At 39.1% G+C, this 19,333-nt stretch overlaps 1 protein-coding gene across 3 annotated transcripts in view; it reads right to left on the bottom strand.

Moving 5' to 3' along the window:
• Nucleotides 1-19,333, bottom strand: part of FHIP1A (FHF complex subunit HOOK interacting protein 1A) — a 93,161-nt gene that overhangs the window by 10,546 nt on the left and 63,282 nt on the right. For all 3 annotated transcript variants that reach the window (XM_063336565.1, XM_063336562.1, XM_063336563.1), the window contains 4 exons: nucleotides 18,676-18,762; nucleotides 5,855-6,022; nucleotides 2,074-2,153; nucleotides 434-621 (listed from right to left, as the gene is read on the bottom strand). In XM_063336565.1, the coding sequence (XP_063192635.1) occupies nucleotides 434-621; nucleotides 2,074-2,153; nucleotides 5,855-6,022; nucleotides 18,676-18,762 (523 nt within the window). The remainder of the gene's footprint in view (nucleotides 1-433; nucleotides 622-2,073; nucleotides 2,154-5,854; nucleotides 6,023-18,675; nucleotides 18,763-19,333) is intronic.

The raw sequence follows: 19,333 nt of genomic DNA, 5'->3' as shown, positions 1-19,333 counted from the left end.
ATGGCAGGTAGAGTCTTTAGTCCCAGCCATCCAATAAGGCAGGAAGATCAAAGCACAAAGATTAAGAGATTTGCTCATAAACATACGTGACTTGTTCCTATTACCAAGACAGAGCTGCAACTCAAGATTTCCAGGAGACCAGCCCGCATTCAAACCTTAAAACAACAGCGACCACTCTGAAGCAGCAGGAGTTGCAGTCTGTATCTGTACATTACTTTCATGAATGCATATTCAAGTTGGATAACTGTTAAAATGAGGTTTCAGTAGACCTGGACACATGGAAGGAATTAAATAAGCTTTCCAGTTCAGTCTAGCTCAGTTTAATCTTGCCCACCACATTTCCTCCCCCTCGCATCCTCGCCCACCTCCTCCCATGAGCTACTACTAAATCAAACTCAGTTCATGATCTGGTCTTCCCCTGAGCACCAATTACCTTTAGTTTGTGCTGCTTTTGTCCATAGAATATAATCTTTTTCTTGGCTTTCAAGTGTCAAGGTGATCCCAGTGGAGCAGCAGACTGGTGTCAGGGCAAGCAGTTTTGCAGCAGATACAGAGTAACAGTCTCTCTCCTTCACAGCCCACCGCTGGCTCAACATCATGTGGTTACACGGGATCAGATACCTGAAACAGCAGGGTCTAGCATTACTTCATCCTCCTTTCATGTAGAGAAGGCAAACAGATACAAAATTCCCTTCCCACCTTCCTGCCCTCTCCAAATCAAAAGAAACAATAACAATCTTGACAGTGATCCATATTCTAAACCTCTCAAGGGCATGAAACCCTGACTCTTTGTATTGTGAACGTACGGTTTGATGGAGGAACTGTCATGACGAGTAGAGATAGGAGGTCGGTTGCATCAGAACGGGGAAGTGAACAATCCTTTGCAGGTCAGAGCAAACTTGCTGTACGAAGGGATGGAGGAAGTGTGGGATGGGCAGATGTCAAAGGCCAGCAGGGCGGTTTGGTCCCACTATGAATGAGCTCTGCCTCAGAATCCTTAATTTATTTGTTTTCCTGGGACATGCAGAGAGAGTTTACATGTACCAGGCAAGCAGCCAGCGAAAAGGAAGGAAGGGTCACCAAGGTGTTCTACTGCACTAGAGAAAGACCGAGCTCTCAGGCAGAGGAGGGAATAAGCTATGGGAGTACAAGGAATAGAGGAAGCAGAGTCTTCTTTAGAGTGCTTTTGTTCAACTTTTTAAGAGCGCTTTGTTAAGAGCCTCAGTGTTAAGTGGACTGATGTTTTGCCATTTAAAATGCAAACAAATTCTAAAGGATTCCCTAAATAAACAAAAATAAGATTATATACACCACTCTGCTGCTGTTAGAGTAGCAGCTTACTGGAGTTCACAGAGGCCCTTACAGCATTCCCAGGCACAACACCCAGAGTTATAGGGAATTTCACCTTAATGCCTGTGAGTGGAGGGACAGACAGTATCCAAAATGTTCATGTGATCTATGGTGCTAAAAGCCCAATTCAGTTACACCAATATTTCCAAATCAATAATCAATTCTCATCTAATGCACACACCAAAATTCTAAGTGAGTAGTCTGAAGCAGCGCATAGAACCATCAGTTAAAATCAAAAATAATCAATGCATTTAGTACATTACATAACAATCTACCTAAAAGAGTTCAGGAGCCTGCAGTATTCTCAGGGAGAGAGGAATCAAAGAGGTGGAAAACAAGAAGACAGACGGCGGAAGCTGCAAACAAGTATATAGCTCTGTATCACTGTACAATACACCAGAGAAAACATACAGGACAGAAGAATTATACATTTATAAGCAGGGAATAAGCAGTTTGGAGGTGATAAATATATTCTTAGCTTCTCTTCTCTCACTTTTATAGAAATAAATCACAAGAAAAATCTCTTGCTCCTGAAGATCACAGGAGGTAAATCACACTTCTTCAGGTCTGGTAGGCTTTTGTCAGGATCATAAATATTCTTATCTCTGTAGTTGCTTGTATTTCTGCTCTCTTGGAGTACTCTCATCCAGCTCTGCATCCATAGGCAGAGACTGTATGTCCTAGAATTAGGATGAAGAGTCGAAAAAGGAGTTTGGGCTTTACCTTAAAACCAGCTGTAACATCACATCTTCACAATGCAAGCCAATGAGCGTTCTGAACAATGCCAAGGAGACCACACAGAGCTGAAAAAATGATAAATGTTGTCAGTTTTTTATCTGGAAATTGTACCTTTCCAATCTTCCCTGCATACTACATTACAAAATGGCTCTGCCAGAACATCATGCTTTATAAGGTACTGTTAGTATAATATTTCATTTTGCCAGCATCCCCGTGGGATTTTTTTTTTTTTAAGTTGTCTAGAGCTACGCACATAACATGTTACATTTTAACAAAATACAATCCAGAATTTTCCTTCAAATAAGCTACTTAAAAAAAAACAAAACCAAAACAGTAATTTGCCAGTCTTTAACATTATTCAAATTTATTTATTTAATTTAACTCAGCATGAAGTAAACCCTGTAACTTCCAAGATAGTGTGTTAGTTTTTACCTCTGACATAGAATTCGAACCAACTAAAGGTCTTCTCTAAAAGAAAAGTTATAGACATCCCAAATTTCTGTTGCTTTAAGGAACTATTAGCGTTCTACACATTAAGAAGCTGAATGCTTCTATTCATATAGCTTAATGTACTGACATAAATCAGGACTACACAAGTAATTTTTATCAGAATCTGCGACATATGGAGCGTAAAAAGTCCCTCCATCACAGGTCATTTGAATGGCTGCGAACCATAGCAAGGCATGAAGATCCTTTCTGTGAGACCAGGAGAAAGGAAAGAAAAATAGGGTTTTTCATTGGAATGGCATGCTTGCCTTTTTGGCAAAGGTCTGATCAAAAATACACATAACTAGGTATTTCAGTAGCCACACTCAGCGGAGACAAAAATCATACCCATTTCTATGACAGACATCTCCCTTTTAGACAGGCTTTAGGACTCTAGAATCGGGGACTTCTACAGGCTTTTTTGGTCACTAATTAAGACGTACAACAATTTGAAAGCTATCATACAGTACATTTCTGCCTGCCAGATGCTTGCTAGAGCACTGGTGATGTGCAACGTAGTAGAAGCATGAGCTGTAAGCTTTCACTGGTCTTCATGGACCACAGCACCACCATCTCTCTGACTCTTAATGCATATTTCCTTGGACACGTTCTCCTGCACTGCTCTCTCCTAGAAACAGTACCTCACAGCTGGCTTAGACTCCAGGATGAGGCTGACTCTTGTGAGAATCATTTAGCATAAGTTGGCCCTCTACTAGAGTTTCAAGTTGGTGTTTAAATCTTGCCTCTCCCTATATTAATTATGTAAACCCAAATAATTAATATATGAAATTAATTGCACTTTTCAGTAGCTAACAAAAGAAACAGATTAGGAGAAAATAAGGAAAAAGCTACAGATATTTCTCTACCTCATTTTCTCAGTCACTGGACATCCTCTGTAATTCATTCAGGACTAAATCCAGCATCCTGCCTGGGCATGGCTTCTCCTCCACGCTATGGAATTTCCTCTTCTTTTCTGCAGTCACTTCCCTTACTCCCACTGTTAAAATGCTCTATTCTAGCTTTGCAGCAGCACGTTGCTATGTTCCTCTCTCCAGCCCATCCTTTCTCAAGAATGTCAACTTAAAGACTCTTTGTTTCACCATTTCCAGTTCTCTCTTTCAGATGAGCGACTCAACTCCCCTACAATTCGATTTCCTGCCCATGGTGACCAAGACCAGATGAATACATATATTTCTTGAAAAATATATATACATACATGCATTTTCCCTTACTTGGTAGGTATATCTGTGGAGCAGTTAAACAGCGAAGTTTAAGTGAACTTCACTTGATAGCCTCTGAAAAGCAGAAGTTTCTTTGACTGCCTTCCCTAGTTTGGTCATTGAACTAACACTCAGAGAAGAACAAGAGAAAAGGAAAAAGCAGCTGGCTTGCAGTGAAGCAAAGCAGAGCTCAAACTTGTTGCCCTGCCGCCACTGTCCACCGCTTGTACTAGAAGCCAATAGGAAGGCCCTAGTTAGTCCAAGGCCTCATGTCTACAGAAACAGATGAAGAAAGTAAAAGGGCAGGAGAAGAAGAAATAACCAGAACCGATGTTCTTAATAGGAGTAGGAGTTGAAGAGCTTCAAAATAAGCTTTTGGAACAAGCCAGATCCTTGCATGAAAGGACAGAGGGAAATTCTCATTTCCTCTGTGAAATTTACTGAGAGCCAAGTCTAACTTTTCTTCCTGCTGTGAAAGTTCAAAAAAACTGTCACTGCCTTAAATTTTCCTGTATTTAGGAAATTTCAGTTTATAGGGAAACATTTCTCACTTGTCTTTGCAACCATATTGCAAATCAGGAATCATCTGAATAAGTAAAGCTAGTCTATTTTTGTATTTTGTAAAAGAAAAGATTTAATATATGCTCAGGAGACAAAGAGGATAGTATTTTTACAAGTCCTTTTGGCCACCTGTCTGTACATAAGCTTAACCCTGTGAATTATTAATAAGTATTTTCATCAATAATAATGTATGCAGCTTTTCTGCTACAGAAACACAGAAGACTGCAGTTCTGGCTTTTGCACTTGGCCAAGCTATACTGCAGAAAACTCATTTAGCATCACAGAACCATTTTGGCTGAGATCCTGAGTTGCTCAGGGCTGCAGAATTCTTTACAATTCCCATCTCGTTTGCGTATGGAACAGTAATTAATGATTAGCAGAGACAACAGCATTTGCATTTTTGTCGACAGAAGCTGTTTCAGTTTTCAGAGTTAATCCATCTTAGAGATGCAGTAACAGCAACATATATCCGTATTTGCATGCACTCACATTTCAAAACAAATTTCAGATGAAGCTACTGTTCCTAATACACAAATTTAATGCACATGCTGGTGTTCTGGCTTCTCTTGTACCTGCATTAAAACAATATTCTTTTTTTCATCCAATCTTTATTTCATGAAGCTGTGCATCACACAAGATTCAACCAAGACTGCCAGTCAAGCAAGGCTCAGATGCGTAGTCCAGTGCAACAAGTAGTCATTTTTTCTCCCAGAAGATCCAACTGTTAGCAAAGGTAACTCTACTGTCCCTGTCAGCTAGCTCGCTGGTGACTGTGGTGCATTGTGCCTAGGATGAGAAGGGGCTCACTGCAAATTTGAGATAAACCTTACTACACAAGGGAGTGATGGCAAAGAACAGGAAGCAGCAATCGGGTCACTTAAGCAAGAAAGTGCCTTCTTTTAATCAAAGAAGAAAGCAGGCAACATCGCAGTTAAGCAAACATGCTACAACAATACAGACTTGATTCCTGAGCAATGTATTGGCAATACTGCAATTCACAATTTGGATCAATTTGGAGGCATCCTTATAGGGCTCCCATCATCTCCCACAAGGGCTATTTGAAAATGCTTGTTGCTTGGCAAAACTCCAGAGATCAAAAATGCTCCTCACCACAAGTATATTTATAAGTCCCAGGGTGATTTATCTATGGCGGCACTAATTCAGCAGTATCCAGAATAAAAATGCTTCCAAATCTACCTTTAATCTTCTAACAGAATCCAGACTTCCAGAAGCCCTCATGTCCCTCTATCTCATTTCCTGTATGTGTGAAACCACTTCACACATTTATCAACTTAGTACAGCAGTAGATAAATGTAATCACACAAACACACACAAAAAAAAAAAAAACAAAATTGAGGGAGGGTGAAGAAATCACACGTTTGGGTGGGGGGAGAAAATTCCTAGTTAAACAGATACCCACTAAGTATATGGAATCTCCTGTTTAAATATTTAACCTACATCCATGCTGAGTACCTGAACTTCCTTCCTGCTTGTCTTACCCGGAATGGTGTGTTGATTCGACTAGTAAGTGTATCTAGGATATGCACATTCTCATGTCGATGCAGCAAAATAAAACGGAGGAAAATCTTGAGGAGGGCTGGCTCTGAAACGCTACGCAAAAAGAGATCCAGGTATGCAGTAGTAGTCATCACTTCTTCCACAGTCACCTACAAGCAAAAATAATGTTAATGCAAACATACTGCACACACAAAATATCCATCCATCCTCTGCATCTGTACACTGGCAAACGCTCTGTCTCCATACATAGCACTGCCAGAAAAACATCGAGGTCTTTGCTTTTAAATTTGCAAAAAGGATGCTTCTGAATGACTCACAGGCATTTTGAACCCATTTCTTATGTCTTGCTTCCCCAGGGAAAAAAAACCCTCCCCCAAAGTGACACCCCAAATCTCACACATACTGAAATACAAAGAACCAAATCAAGTTAGAAGCTCCCTACCACCTTTCTGCCCATGTCATCTCTTTTGCATCACACTTCTGTCATCCTTCAGAAGTATTTTCAGATGTTGTGAATGCCTGGCACCTATCACTTTATTAAAAATAAACGACAGGGCACAATCAAAGCACGGTACAAACTACCTTTGGTTCTAGAGCTATGAAGGAAAAATCCCCACAGCTATCCAGAATTTTTAATATACATACTCAATTTACATCACTTAATTTTTAATATACTTACATACACACACAAACCAAATCCCAAAATTTTCGCTACTGACTATTCGTTCAAAACACAATTCAAATATCCACGCAACATTTGCATACCATAACCCACACTGTTCTGCTTATGGCAATCCTTTGAAGCTTATCTATTCACAGTATGCACTGGCAAAGCACAGAAAATTCCAAAGGCCACCTCTGCACCATGCATTGCTGTTGCAAAGTCAGCTTTTTAAAAATAGTTACCCAGGAACCTAATAAGCTTAAGTGCACAAAGATAAACCCTTAAATACAAGAATCTGCCTATATGAAAGGAAGCATTAAACATCTTTTGTTTACCAAACTTAGCTGGATAAATGAAAAGACCGATTTTATTAAAAAAAAGAATCAAAGCTGTCACTTAAGAGCTAAGAGGATTTAGAAAATACTCAGAAGGGCAGCATTTACGTAACATGCTGTAATTATTAAAATCCCTGTTCCATTATGCTGCATGTTAGCCACGTACACAGTAATGTCATGCTGCAAACATTCTCTTTAAAGCATTTAAGATCACAAGCTGCTTCTGGCTGGTTACACAGAACATAGGAATGCTGTATGCAGCCTGCAGACCTTATGGAGAGGGGGCACCAATGAGGAGAGCACAGAGAAACTCTAAAGTTAAGGTCATGGATTCACTCTCCTTCTGAGGCTTTATTGTAATACTCAGCTACACCCTCCTTAAAACAAACAGTAGGCTACTAGCTCATTTTGGCATTAGAAAAAAAGCACCAGTGAAGTAGCAGCAGTGGAATTTTTCACCAGAATGGGAAATAAGTTCACCTTCTTGGTTTACTGCAGTAAGGTTGGTCAAAATCAAGCACTGAAATATAACAGGGAACGGAAAGGAATGAGGCATGCTTTCATGGGATCTGTGAACTTTGTAAGGCTAAGGAAGCAACAACTAGACGTATTTTCTAGATCTGTAGTTGTATGTTCAGTGCTACCAAAACCAGAAATGAGACTATAGCTCTTAACACATACTCCAACTCAGAATACAGTTTATGAATTCATTCCTCCTCCTTCCCCCACAAGTGTCAAGTGAAAAAGTTATAGGTTAAGCACCCCAAAGTTACAAATTGCCAGAACTAGCACTGTGGCTACAGCCCTAACTCAAATTCTTATTACTGCACATATGATAAAACCAACGCTCTTATGCACATACATATGCTTTTCTATAGGACTACTCCCACATTTCAACCACCAAAAAACCTGGAGCCAGGGTTGTGAAACAAAGGAAATTATTTCTGGTTGGATCCAAGATTCTTTTGTTTTTTGCAACAGTCAAAAGGCATGGGGACATGTGGGGTAAAAAAGAATCACCTTCTGATGAAAGCTGTTGACTGTTGCCCTGAGGACTGGCTTTTTTTGTTTTGGTTTTTTATAGCAGCAAACTGTAAAAAGCAAAGCCCAAGAAATCCATCATGTGACATCATTATGATAGCATCCAGTTCATCGAAGAGCTTAAACCCTCTGCCAAGGAAAGGCCAGACAGAAGTAATACATCATTATCTCTCTGTGTCACTTCTCCTTCATCCCTTATGGGGAAAAGGAAGCATGTTCTTGGCCTGCGGGTTTCACAGTTGTTGGCTGACAGCAGAGGAATGGGCCTATGTATATGTATAAAATAGTGAAGCTATATATGAAAGCAAGAAAAGCCAGCAGATTCACAAGGGCAGTGACCTTTTTCTGAAACGGATGATCTTTGGACAACTCATCCTACATTTGCATCATATTATTTTCAGAGTGCATATCATGAATGAAACAAAGAGCAGAAGAAAGCCACCTAGAGACTATTTTAGAAAAGAAATGTTCAATTCTGAGAGCATGTTCAGTGCTCCTAACAGCTCGGGGACTAGACAAAAAAAAGAAATCATATTTACTATCACCAACACTTCACTGATGCCACTAAACTGAGCCAGAAGGACCAACTAATGATTAATGACGCTCAAACAGTTCACAGATGAGTTACTAATAACCTTGTTAAATCTTAATTATTTGAATCAAAGTTTTCTGAACAGGGTGCCGCACTACACTTAATTTTTAGCTCTTCTCAGGAAAGAGGTTGCTGAATCTGCTTAACCATTTTCTGAGAAAGAGGGAAGAAGACTAAGTTTTGTCAAGATTTAAATGGATTTGTAAGACCCTTTTCATTTTTCAGTGAAAACACGCTGCCTTAATCCACAACACTCCTTCAAACTTTCACAATAAATGAAGCTAGGATCTATTTCGCAGCTCACTGTGCAACACTCAAAAAGCGGGCAAGTTAATGCTGTACAAGCAATTTTAATGCTATCATGGTCTAGAAGTTCCAGTGCGCTCTCAGTGCACCTTTGTGCGCAACTTGTCCTTACAAACCAGTAGAGTTCTGCTTCCTCACAAGAGGAAATCAAACAAAAATACTGCTTTTTGACATTTGAAATGAAAGCCACCGATGCAGAAAGCACCTTCGGAAAAAAGATCAATTAACCCAGCAAGCAGACATCTGTGCTTTTACAATTATATCTTATTTTGCCACCTTGCGTTCTGGGTTTGCATCTCTCTTTTACCATATCTGACAGTAAGTGTAACTTCTGAAGATTTGAGGCACCTAAAGAAGTATTCAAAATGGCTAATTTTAGCTCCATGAGGCTAATTTTCCTTTTACTCAATGGGACACATTAGCCAGCTCTGAATGAGCCTCTGGAGAACTCACTTTTTTTGCAATTAACTACAGAAGGACGTTGGAAAAATCAGTTACACTAGGCAAAATTCAGCCTTAGCAAAACCCCTTTTAACTCTGTAAACCTATTCTACAGATTGCATTATACATAATACACTGAGTGTTGAAAGTGTATTATGTATACTCAGAAAGACTCATTCAATTTGTGCAGTTATTATCAAAGATCTGTCTTCTAAGATACCAAAGCCACGATATTAAGCTTCATTCAGACTACCTGCTGGTTGTCTTAAACTAATGTCTCATGAGACAGATTTTGGGAAAGTAGGGAAATCCTTTCTAATAAATTCAAATTATTACTTAGGTAAACAACAAAGGAACAAATGCTCCCAGAGAACAAAACATTTACTAACCACGTCAAGCATGTCCACTACAGTCAGATCCTGAGGCACCTTACAAAAACTTTATATCATTGTAAACATTGATTACAGTATAATTTGTAAGCTTTTAGCTAGCCCTCAGAATTGAATAACTTTGAAAGAATAATAAAAAACAAGCCAAAACTTCCATACATCCACAAATCTGATATTTAATTTGAAAATTCTTCACCTCTGATAATTCAAGTACCAAGAAAAATACCATAACAAAGGGTAAAATTAAATTAAATTAAGACATGGTAGTTTTCCAGAAAAGCCCTTTGTTAAGTAAAGTAAATTTCAAGCTATATTTTTGATAAAGGTATTGCAGCAATACTAAAATCCACCACTGCCACAAAAAGCAAAAATAACCCCCCCCCAGCAGCATCCCCTGGATTAGATCCCTCTACTAATGCTAAAGGCCAGGGATATCTCTACTCCTAAGATAAAATTGCAGGACTGAAAATGAAGAATGAGAAAAATCCGTTCATTGCATTAATCAGACCAGTATTCTATAATTTCTATTTTCATTATCCACAGTGGTAACAATTAAAAGTTGTTGGATTTTTTCTTTCAATATACATATAAATTTAAAGTGTCTGTCTAAAGATACCATTTAAAAACCTCATGCACATGTTTTTCTATATAACAATCGGTTGTTAAAGATATTTTTTAAAATATAATCTGCTGCAAGAGGGACTACCTGAGAGTCTTCATAGCCACAGAGATATTTGATTAGAGATTATTGAAAACAGAAAGCCACTTTTAGCCTTGTAATACCCTTCTCTAATTATGTAATAATTTTTAGCAAATCTTTTCTTGCCTCCTCTGATGACTGATTAGATGGTGAGGCAGAACACTGTAAAGAGATCCAGCTTTTATAAGTCACTGTGCCAAGTAATAGCAAAGAGCCAGAAATTACCGTCATTGCGAGTTCAGTTTAATATATTACACTCACTATGTTAGACCAATTGCACTGATTCTTTATTACTGGCTATTTTCCCTTGGGAGCCACACAATATATTTTCTAATTTACAGCTTCATGCCCTCTTACAGGAATATGGCTATCATGATTCCTCCTTTCCTTCACATTTTCCTTCCTTACAAGGATTTCGCATTTCCTATGAAGAGACCATGAACGTTCTTATCAGAACTTATCCTCTAGATCCATGAGCAGTTTAAACCTGAATAAGCCCACCTCACTGATAAAACAAACCAACCAACCCAACCATTCGCATTCTCTTCTCCTTTCTCTTCATTGTCAGCTTCTTGCCCCCTGCAGAAGGGTTCATGGTTCAATTCACCGTACAGTGAATTGACTCAGGGAATTGATTCAGGTTAAAACTATCCTGGAAGTAAAGGCGAGCTTTAAACTCAATCCGTCTCCCATAACGTAACAGTTGTCCTGGCAAAAGACAGGGGCAACACGCGGGATCAGGGACAGAGGAAGTTTGCACGCTGGGGGAACCAGAAAACTGGAACTGCTTCGACTTCCCTCAGCTTACATTTATAAACGGCTTCAGTTTATACCAGGTTAAAATTCAATTCAACTTCAGCGTTTGATGCAAAAAGTGAAAGGCACCTTTAACATATATCCACTCCATAGCCAGTAAAATTAAGTTTTGTATCTATTGATGGGCTTCTCCAAAGCTTAAGACTATTCCAAGTTTTCCAGTAACACTTGGTTTACACCTATTACAGCAGCTGCCCAAATGCTTTTCACTGAGGTGAAAGATGGTATTATTTCTAAACGGAACCGACAGTCTTGTAGGATATTTATAAAGATGCTCCTTCTAATCTGTGGGGTATAATTTACAGGTCATTTCCCCCTAGCTGAGCTGTGCAATCATCAAGCAAGTATTATTGAATTATCACAGTTGCATACCATGTTAGAGGTTTTCGTTTAGATGGGTTAGTGCGCAATATAACTGAGGTCCATTTGACAGAGCTTATTTGACAGGACCGTGTCAGCGCTTCCACAGAGCGGTTCTGTTCACTTGGCCAACAGCAACCTTTTACACTAAATAGCTGGTACAATTGTCCATTATTCAGATTAAAACAAGCCTTCCAAGTAGAAAAATAATTATATCACAGTTAGCAATTAAATGCCATGTAGTATAGCAGTAAATGCTAAGACATTAAAAATTTGCTTTTATAATATAATTTGTCAAATTTTAGCACTATCTTCAATAAATTGAAACAACACAAATTACATAAACACTCAAGATGTTCTGAATAGCTATTTTTGTCACCCAAATTGTCTGAATGCCAAATGAAAATTAAATTTTAATTTAATTTAACACTTACAGGAAAGAGATGTATATAACCAATCTGAATTGTATCAGAGGTAGCATAATATTTATATATACCACAGCGTGGCTTCTAATTATCTAGCCCATGGTTTTGACTGCAAAATATATACATATTAAAGACCTTCTCAAAAGGATTTAATTGATCAGATTTCTACAAAAGCGCTACAACTACCTAAAAGAATAAGGTAAATAAGCACTTTCTACTACCAAATACATAAAGACTAGAACAAGGCAATATGACCTCTAGCAGAACTTAGACTTTGGTAGGGTTATTCTGGATTCACCCTGGGATTTCGACCAGGTTTTAACTGAAGAGAAAATTAGCTTGATTTAATTACTCGGACCCTTGTATTATTTGACCCCAGAAGAACTCACATTTTTTTTGATAGAGCTCCAAAACGTTCATTTTGAAAGCGAAGCAAGAAATAGCCAATGAGATATGTCACAGACATTTAATGGTATGGATCTGTGCCTGAGCAGAATTACACCTTGTCACAAGAGTTTTTTTTCCTAAGTACCAAAACCTAGGGAAGAACGTAAAGAATTGAATAATTTCAAGTTGTAACTGACATGCAATCAAAAAATATCAGTCTTAAATGAAGAAGAGATTCTGCCAGATAGTCTTAATTTTCTCAAATCCCAGACACTTACACCAGAAAGAATAAAATATTGTTTGCGCAAATATTTAAATCATGGATTGTTACTACAAAAAGAAAACTACCAAATTAACCTTTTCTTCAGCTCTGCATCTTTATGGACAAAACGTTTTATTCCTCCTGCTTTTAACTGAATTTGTACAGAAATATGGAATTTGTGTCCTTGCATAAAGGCAAACCTCCCTGAACAATGTCACTGAATCACTTTTTTCACTGTCTCAAGAAACTTAGATGTCCAAAGGGGAGAAAGGCAACTCTTTTTATAAAAAGTAATAAGCTCCAGACAACCAAAGGCCAAGACAGGGCTATCCAGCACAGCCAGTTAATGCACATCCCTAGCTACATAATATAAATCTGGGCTCTGCCTACCCGTTCAGCAACATGCAGCTTCTGAGATATGAACATATTTGTCAGTCGCTCATTACATGTGTAGGTGGGATAAGCCACACAAAGTGACAACAGACTAGTACAGACCAGGTATAAATTAGGCTACAAGAACATGCTATATTTAGAATACTTATCTTTAAGAAAAGAAGTTAGGGAGTCATAAACCTGAGAATGTTTGGGTTATTTAAGCACATTGCAGTGTATCTGCTACGTAAATAACCTTCACAGAGCTCACTGTGAAAAACAGGTTTTTGAAGCTAGCTAGCCAGCCCAATCAATTTGAAACTTCCTTAACTGGAAAAAAACCTGAACCAGTGAATTCTTTTTTCAACTCCATACTAGCTTCCTCAGATAGAGCCATAAAAATCACACCAAGCAAAATATATTGGTCTCCACACCCCCTGATTTTTTCATAGAAACACATCTCTCTCTATCCTCCACACTCTTGTAGTGTTTCATTCACACACTGAACTGTGTACATAGTAAGTACGAATAGGGAGACAAGCTGCAAAAGTGAAAAGAAAAGGCAGAGCTTACAACACAGTTCCATAAATGTTACAGACATTTCAAGATCACACATATCCATATCTCAAAGCTTTGGACCACATACTGAAATACTGAACTATTTTTACTGAAATTCTACTTACCAGAACTCTGGTGCTACTTTTACCAAAGGTCTTGTTTGATAGTCTGATAGTTTTAGTTAGGAGAAGAAAAGGAAAGGAGCTAAAAGGTCTGCATGGATGAACTAGAAGCTCCTCACAAAACTGGAACATAAAAAGGAAGAGACGGAAGCAGGGACGGGTGACCCAGGAGGAATATGGAAAAACTGCCTAGGTGCACAGGGAAAGGATGAGGAAAGCCAAAGCCCAGCTGAAGCAGGGCTTCAGCAGCAAAATGAAGGCTATGAAAAATGTGAGCCCGCTGCTGAATGGGGAAGGGGACCTAGTGACAAAATACATGGGAAAAACCACAGTACTTAATGCCTTCCTCACCTTGGTCTTTGCTGGCAAGATTTGCCTTCAGCAGTCCCAGGTCCCTAAGATGAGAGTAGAAGTCTGGAACAAGGAAAACTTATCCTTAGAGGAGGGGGATCAGGTTAGGGGATATTTAAACAAACTGGACATACATAAGTATGTGGGGCCTCATCAGTTGCATCCCCGACTGTCAAGGCCACTCTTGGTTTTTGAAAGGTTGTGGCTACCAGAGGAGGTTCCTGAGGACAAAAAGTAAGCAAATTTCACTCCAGTCTTCAAGAAGGACAATCTAGGGAACTACAGACTGGTCAGCCTCACATTGATCCCTGGAAAAGGGATGGACTAAAACCTCATGGAGGCCATTTCCAAACATATTAAGGAGAAGGTGGTGACTGGGAGTAGTCAGCGTGGATTTACGAAGGGGAAATCAAGCCTGACCAACCTGACAGCCTTCTACAATAAGATGGCCATCTCCGTGGATAAATGGAGAGCAGTTGATATCATGTATCTTGCAAGGCTTTCAAGACTGTCTCTTGAACAAGATCCTCATAGACAAAATTATGAACACACTGGATAAGTGAACAGTGAGGTGGATCAAAAACTGGTTGAACTGCTGATCTCCAAGGACTGTGATCAGCAAAGCAAAGTCCAGCTAGAGGCCAGTGGGGCTTACACTGGGGCTAATATCATTTAATATCATCATTAATGACCAAGATGATGAGATAGAATGCCTCCTCATGCAAGTCTGTAGACGTTACCAAACTAGGAGGAGTAGTTGATAGACTGGATGGCTGTGCCACCATTCAGAGGGGTCTTGACAGTCTGAAGAAAGAGGCAAACAGGAACCTCATGAAGTTCAGTAACACAAATGCAAAGCCCTGCGCCTGGGGAAGAATAACCCCAGGCACAAGTACACACTGGGGACTGACTGGCTGGAAAGCAGCTTTGCAAGAAAGAACCTGCAGGTCTTTGTGGACAAAAAATTGGCCATGAGCCAACAATGCACCCTTGTGGTGAAGATGACCCACAGCCTCCTGGGCTACATTAAGAGTATTACTAGCAGGTCAGTGCACGGCATCCTTCCCCTTTACTCAATACTGGTAAGACACACCTAGAGTGCTGGGCTCCCCAGTACAATAGACACACTAACATACTGGAGCAAGTCCAGCTAAGACCCACAAAGATGATTATGGGATGGGAGCGAGCATCTATCATGCAAGGAGGAGCTGAGAGAGATGGGAATGTTCAAGAGAAGAGAAGGCTCAGGCAGGATCTTGTCCATGTGTGCAAACACCTGCTGGGAAGGAGCGGAGAAGATGGACCCAAACTCTTCTCATTGGTGCCCAGTGAAAGGACAAGAAGAAATGGGCCACAAACTGAAATCCATGAAATTCCAACTGGACATTAGGGGGGGAAAAAAAAGGCAAACAAAGACCACATACTTTTCTACTGTATGGGTAGTTGAACACTAGAACAGTGCGGCCCAGAGAGACTGTGCCATCTCCAGCTTTGAAGATATTCAGCACCCAACTGGACACATCCTTGAGCAACCTGCTCTAGCTGACCCTGCTCTGAGCAGGACGGTTGGACAGGACAATCTCCAGAGACGCTTGCCAGCCTCAGCCAGTCTGCGACTCTGTGAAGAGACAGAAGGAAGGAAGAGACTGGCCAGCATCTATCATCTACAATATAGGCTTAGCTTTAATCCAGAAGTGAGTAAACCTCCTCATACCAGACATTTTGCTCATATCTAAATATAATCAGCTGCAAAGGCAAACTGATGTTGCTGTTACTCCATGAGGGACTAAGATTATTACCCACACAATTTATCTAATAGTGCTTGTACAACTGTTTGGCTTATTTTATTTTATATACTTGAATCAACTAAATTTGATTTGGTGATCAGACAAGAAGTCATGTTACCATGATTTGTTTACGTTGCTGCTGTTGTTTTAAACAGAAATCAAGTACTATCACATTGAGAACAGCAAAGACTGAAGACTTCTTTCCTAGATGTCTCCATTCTTGACTGGAGCTCCTTTGCAAAAAACAATAAACGCAAGTCTGTCTTGCTGCAGAGCAATTTTTTTCCTCAAAAGAAAAACTAGAATATAGTACAGAGAGAACAGGTCTGAAGTAGTATGCCTACCCAACAGTCATTCAAGAGCAGAGCCAGCTCATCTCCCTTCCGATTTTTGCATTAACGTATAACCATGGGTGCCAGATTGGATATGGGATGTTAAGGCTTGAATGCCACATGAGGTCTGGACTCCCTTCCTTTCTTCCATGTCTATCACCAAGAGTTATGAGAAGCAGCTGATCCATACCAGTTAAATTCTAGAAATAAGATTTATAGGAACACCTTACAAAGATGGACCAATAATTATCATCTCTTCTTACCACCCCTCCCTTTCACTTTCCATAGATCTGTCTTCCTAATCAGGTATTTATACCATGCTCCACTCTTCATTGTATTTGAGCTCATAAACCAGAACGAGTGAGAACAACCCAAACTGAATGACTGAATAAAAACTAAAATCTTCAGCCACAAGTAGACTTAGCACATTAAACCAACTTCACTGAGTTTAAAAGAAAAATCAAGATCCATTTAGCATTGTGTTTAATGAGAAAACTTCTGTTTAAAAACCACCATGGTGCATCTGGCCTTTCTCTCATTTCAGCCCTTCGCCATTTTTTCTCAACCTAAAGGTTAATTACAACACTTAAGTCCCCAAATGGATGATACAGTTTTCAAAGCATACTCCTCAACTTAGCATTAATGTTTTCAATGGCAACTAGAAATCATTTTAATGTATGAAGAGCTGTTACAGCATATTTATCTGTCTTAGCGCATAGACATCTGTCCCAAAGGTAAAGATGTAAAATATTTATTTTCTGTTAAATTAATGGGGGGCACAGCACAGAAAGACTAAAGAGGTCAAATGTGCCTCTATTTACGCGTTTCCTTTTGCTATGGAGTTTTGGTCTCACGTACGTGAGAGCCTTGTATCAGATCCACTAGATGGTGCAATCCATCTTCTCCATTAAATGCATTTGAAGTATACACATAAGTAAATTTTTAAAGAGGAAAAAGTCAAACTTAACACTAATCAAGGAAAGGTTTATTACTGGAAGAACAAGGCACCAAACAGAATGTCGGGGTTCAGGAAAGATCTAGACTTGAAACTCATGTATGCTAGCACCCAACATCTCCATTTTCAAGAGAACTATGATTTCACCCAATTTCAGAGTATAAATGAGGTTCAACAAGATTTACATCACATAAAAAAAAATTAATCAGAACAGCATGCTTTAAAAGATTTAAGTAACATCAACAGGGAAATAATCAACCCAATATGGGGTTAGTAGATTTACTGACCAATAAGCATGACATTCAGCAGCATGGTAGCATTCAAAAAAACCTAAAATTTGTCTTAAGTACTTCAGAGGTAAAAACAGGACCCACTAAGACCAGAATCCCACAGGTACATTCTGATATCTCCCTTGTTATTCATAACCTTTACTTAAGGCTGGTTAGCTTTTTCACTTCTGATTCTAATTCCCAGTCTTGGTACAGAATTGAGAAAAGATACAGAAATACAAAAAATTACTCCCAGGTAAGGAGGTGATCTCAATGACAGACTACAGCCTTGATTTGGATTGCAGCAAAATTTTATTTCAGTCCTTGCCAAGTTATCAAACGTTTGAGGTCTGTCAAATAATTGAAGAAGATTCAATTACTGTTTATTACTTTCTTGGTAAGCAACTACTTACCAGTAAGAATTGTGTGCACTGCTAAGACAAGTCCTGGACTAGAAAGCAAGGTATGGTGTTTCACTGGCCTCCCAGAAAATGGAACAGGTGCAGAGCTTTCTGCTTGGCAGGCGAACTAAAATTTAGTAGACCTTTGAAAAGTAATTTATTAGTCCTCTCCTAGCAGTTTTTGGTGGATCTTTACTCTCAGCAATTTCTACTTTTTCTCCTCAAACAAGGTATTCTTTTTACAGGGTAATGAAAACTGTTAATTGACGCGTTCTGCAACAGTTGGAAATACAGTTTCCTGCAGACTGACAAAAAAAAATTAAGTAATTCCCCAGTATCAGTGACATATTTTGCAAAGGATAACCCCTAAAATTCAAAGAAAAATGGAGTCTTTTTCTTCAAAGCAACATAAATTGCACCTTAATGCAGTACAAAATTGATACCAAACTCCATTTCTTCTCCACTTTATGAAAATAGCTCTACCAACTGTGATAAGGAAGTACCAAACAATACCAACTTTGCTAAAATTAGCATAATATTTCTTGACTGAACATTTTCCTCGTGGGCATTTTCCTTTTGGAAAAATGTTCATTTGGGAAAAAAAAAAGTCCTCATAGAAACATCTGTCATGATGAAATGTTGTCTAAAAGGTCACTGCTTTTTTGATGACATGTCAGCCCAGTGCAACAAAAATATTCTGGTTCTTCACTTCACTTAAGAATTTTAAACATTTTCAGAAATAACTACATCTTGCCTAATAATCTGTATAGTGTAAACAGAAAGCATGTAATAAAAAGATGGAAAGCCAGCCTAGAAACTTCCTCAGTTGTACGGAAGTCACTACTGACAGTACATTTAACAGTATCTTTTGCACAGAGATCATCCATAATGCTTTTGTCCGTTATTATTTTGTGTCATGCTTGCATACACCACTGACCTTATGGAGCGCAGGAGCCATTACTGGCACCAAAAATCCATTGTAAATGTAATTCACAAGCTGGTTACGTATCAAGGGATGTGCCACCTAAAAGGATGGGGGAAGAGAAAGACACAGAACAGTTCCAGTGAGATTTAAAAAAAGATGAGGCAGAGGCTACTATTATCCACTACCAAAACCCTTGCCCATTTAACAAGACATGTTCATTTGTCATTCTCACCAACATTTGCTATGATTGCGGTTCTTAAAGATTTTTCCTTCTTCAAAGAAATACACAAACTGTGTTTAATTACAGTAAGCCTGTCAAATTTAGAGAACAGGGCTTTTCAGTCTCCCTGTATGCTGACAAGGATGAATGGATGGACAGAAAAGCGTGTATACCCATGCACCAAAGATCTGAGATTCTAAATTTAGCTCCTCCAACCTCGTCAGGGTCCTTTGAAGGTGGATTTGCAATTGTTAACCTGTCCTTTTATACAAGAAGAAAAAGCAGAACAGCTGCTCAAGAACTGTTCAAGAGTAGGTAAACCAAAGCGCTCTCTAGCTATGGGGTAAGAACATACAGTTCACATGGCCTTCTCCCAACCACTGTAAAACAAACAGAGGTGAAAACAAAACCTACATTATTCATTCGATAGGTCGGTTAGGAGCTTTAAAA

This window comes from Chroicocephalus ridibundus, chromosome 5 (genome assembly GCF_963924245.1).
Source record: "Chroicocephalus ridibundus chromosome 5, bChrRid1.1, whole genome shotgun sequence".
NCBI classification, from domain to species: Eukaryota; Metazoa; Chordata; class Aves; order Charadriiformes; family Laridae; genus Chroicocephalus; species Chroicocephalus ridibundus.
Note: the sequence above shows the minus strand (reverse complement) of the source record. Positions and strands in the feature narration are given on the sequence as shown.